The sequence below is a fragment of the Salvelinus sp. IW2-2015 genome, unplaced genomic scaffold (assembly GCF_002910315.2).
Source record: "Salvelinus sp. IW2-2015 unplaced genomic scaffold, ASM291031v2 Un_scaffold1303, whole genome shotgun sequence".
In the NCBI taxonomy this organism is placed as follows: Eukaryota; Metazoa; Chordata; class Actinopteri; order Salmoniformes; family Salmonidae; genus Salvelinus; species Salvelinus sp. IW2-2015.
The window spans coordinates 128,873-132,402 of record NW_019942827.1 but is presented as its reverse complement, the minus strand read 5'-3'; the positions used below and the strand labels follow the sequence as shown (position 1 = coordinate 132,402).

The 3,530-nt window shown below is 40.5% G+C and overlaps 1 protein-coding gene across 1 annotated transcript in view; it reads right to left on the bottom strand.

Annotated features, from left to right (window-relative positions):
* Positions 1-1,058, bottom strand: part of LOC112070359 (guanine nucleotide-binding protein subunit beta-5a) — a 27,322-nt gene extending 26,264 nt beyond the window's left edge. The window contains exon 1 of the mRNA XM_070438937.1: positions 807-1,058. Within this exon, the coding sequence (XP_070295038.1) occupies positions 807-942 (136 nt within the window). The 5' untranslated portion in view covers positions 943-1,058. The remainder of the gene's footprint in view (positions 1-806) is intronic.
* Between the last annotated feature and the right edge of the window lie 2,472 nt (positions 1,059-3,530).

The following is a 3,530-nucleotide window of genomic DNA, read 5'->3' as shown; positions in this document are numbered from 1 at the left end:
GTAGGGACCAAGATCCAACGTTACTGTACTGTTGTAGGGACCAAGATCCAACGTTACTGTACTGTAGTAGGGACCAAGATCCAACATTACTGTACTGTAGTAGGGACCAAGATCCAACATTACTGTACTGTTGTAGGGACCAAGATCCAACGTTACTGTACTGTTGTAGGGACCAAGATCCAACGTTACTGTACTGTTGTAGGGACCAAGATCCAACGTTTGCTTATGGTGTTATCATACCCTGAGCTGAGCACGGTCTTAATGTGTTCTAGCATTAAAACACCCCACCGGGCTGGGGATTCATATTAAACCGCAGTCAACGGTTAGAGATGTTAAAATTAATCTCTCTGATCTCAACAAGGTCGACAAACTAAGCATAAATCAAGAATGAATAATGTTTTAAACACCAATCTCGGCTGTAATAAAACTGTGCGTTTGAGTGTGAAACGAAATAGCAAATAGTGGAGTAAATTCCACCAAAGCCTAAGCTATATGTCTAATTGCAGCTGGAAATTCATCTTGTCATTTGAACAAATCCGAGTAATATTAATACATAGGCGAGCAAGTGGCTTCAAATATAATAACCATTTACAAATGAATGAAGAATTATCTATTTTCCTCGTATGACCGAGTCAGTGCTCACCGTAGCRTGATAATAGCAATATGACCAATTCACAATATAGGCCTCGTATATATATTCTGATATGGGTCGTGTTGACATTTTTCATGCAGTACTATTCGGAAGGCAGAGCATGTTTTGGTTCGCGGGGCCTTCCGTCTCGTGTCTCATTTTCAGCACCACTCACGTTCGACATCGTGCAGCTTCGKTCTTTCGTCCTCGAGCTTCGTTTTCAACGTGTCCGATTCCGCTTTTAGGTTAGTGAGAGTCTCATTCGGTTGTACCTCCTGTGTAGCCATTTCAGGGTTTGTGGAAAATATCATATATATTCCCGTTGTCAGAGCAGATGCGGGCAGCAAAAAAATAAATAAAAAAAGAGTATATTTTGCAAGCTAAAGGACGCGGGGCTCACAGCTGATGCAGCTCTCATGACGTCAGAGGAAAGATGTTTTCCTGGAGAGAGGAGGGAGGCTGCCAGCGGCGCTATGTAGGCTAGATCCATCAAGTGCGCAATAGCMACTATATGATAAAACAAAATTGTTGTCACTTCCATTACCGCTAATGTTGTTGTGCTTGACGCAAAAAATAGTTAATGGTTTTTCCTTCAACCATAATATAATATAAAATATTCTAGACATGGTCAACACTGATGCGATCATGTAGTCTAAAGTGTATACGTTTGCATATGTGTAAGAAATCCTTACAAAAAAAACAAACAGAAATCAACATTTTATTCGCATGTAATTCATTTTAGGCACATATATTTACAGTGCCTTCAGGAAGTGTTCACACCCCTTGACTTTTTCCCTTTACATTGTTGTTACAGCCGGAATTTAAAATGGATTACATTTAGATTTGTCTTCACTGGCCTACACACAATACCACAATACAATCACTGGCCTACACACAATAAGTTGAATCATGCTTAAAATATATATATTTTAAACATGACTCAGGAGTGTACTGTATGTAAATTAAATATTTCTGTATTACATTTTTTATACATTTGCAAAAATGTTTACAAATATGTTTTCACTTCATCATTATGGGGTATTGTGTATAGATGGGTGAGAAAAACACTAAATTTAATCAACTTTGGATTCAGGCTGTAACTCAACAAAATGTGGAATAAGTCTAGGGGTATGAATACTTTCTGAAGGCTCTGTARAAAAATATAAACACAACATGTAAAGCGTTGGTCCCATGTTTCATGAACTGAAATAAAAAAAATCCCAGAAATGTTCCCTACGCACATATTTCTCTCAAAAAAGCGTATTTCTTTAAAACTTTGTGAACCAATTTGTTAGTGAGCATTTGTTAGTGAGCATTTCTCATTTTCCAAGATAATCCATCCACCTGACAGGTGTGGCATATCAAGAAGCAGACTAAACAGCATGATCATTACACAGGTGCACCTTGTGCTGGGGACAATAAAAGGCCACTCTAATATGTGCAGTTTTATCACAACACAATGCCACAGATGTCTCAAGTTGAGGGAGCGTGCAACTGGCATGCTGACTGCAGGAATGTCCACCAGAGCTGTTGCTAGAGAATTTAATGTTAATTTCTCTACCATAAGCCACCTCCAATGTCATTTTATAGAATTTGTCAGTAAGTCCAACCGGCCTCACAACCGCAAACCACGTGTAACCACGCCAGCCCAGGACCTCCACATCCGGGCTTCTTCACCTGTGGGATCGTCTGAGACAAGCCACCCAGACAGCTGATGAAACTGTGGGTTTGCACAACCGAAGACTTTCTGCACAAACTGTCAGAAACCGTCTCAGGGAAGCTCATCTGTGTGTGCATCGTCCTCACCAGGGTCTTGACCTGACTGCAGTTCGGTGTCGTAACAGACTTCAGTGGGCAAATGGTCACCTTCGATGGCCACTGGCACGCTGGAGAAGTGTGTTCTTCATGGATGAATCCCGGTTTCAACTGTACCGGGCAGGTGGCAGACAGAATGTATGGCGTTGTGTGGGAGAGCGTTTGCTGATGGCGTTGTGTGGGAGAGCGTTTGCTGAACAGAAAACTGATGAGTTTGCTGATGTCAACATTGTGAACAGAGTGGCCTATGGTGTTGGTGGGGTTATGGTATGGGCAAGGCATAAGCTACGGATAATGATTTTATCGATGGCAATTTGAATACACAGAGATACCGTGACGAGAAGCCCATTGTCGAGCCATTCATCCTCCTCCATCACCTCATTTCAACATGATAATACGCGGCCCCATATCACCAGGATCTGTACACAATTCTTGGAAGCTGAAAATGTCCCAGTTCTTCCATGGCCAGCATACTCACCAGACATGTCACCCATTGAGCATGTTTGGGATGCTCTGGATCGACGTGTAAGACAGCGTGTTCCAGTTCCCGCCAATATCCAGAAACTTCACACAGCCATTGAAGAGGAGTGGGACAACATTCCACAGGCCACAAATCAACAGCCTGATCAACTCTAATGTGAAGGAGATGTGTCACGCTGCATGAGGCAAATGGTGGTCACACCAGATACTGACTGGGTTTCTGATCCAAGCCCCTACCTTTTTTAAAAAGTTATCTGTGACCAACAGATGCATATCTGTATTCCCAYTCATGTGAAATCCATAGATTAGGACCTAATACATTTATTTCAATGGGACTGATTTCCTTARATGAACTGTAACTCTGTAAAATCAATTAAATTGTTGCATTTTTATTTTTGTTCAGTGTATTATTTAAGATACAAAAATACTTCTACAGTATGATTTACAAAATATATATTCAAAACAACAACAAAAAATACATATTTGATGTACTGTGCATGTTACTCCAAAACATTGAGTGGACACATTTCAATTTACTATATAACGAAAAAAAACAGTTTGATATTGAACTTAAAACTGTTTTCTACAGAACTGCATTTCTCAT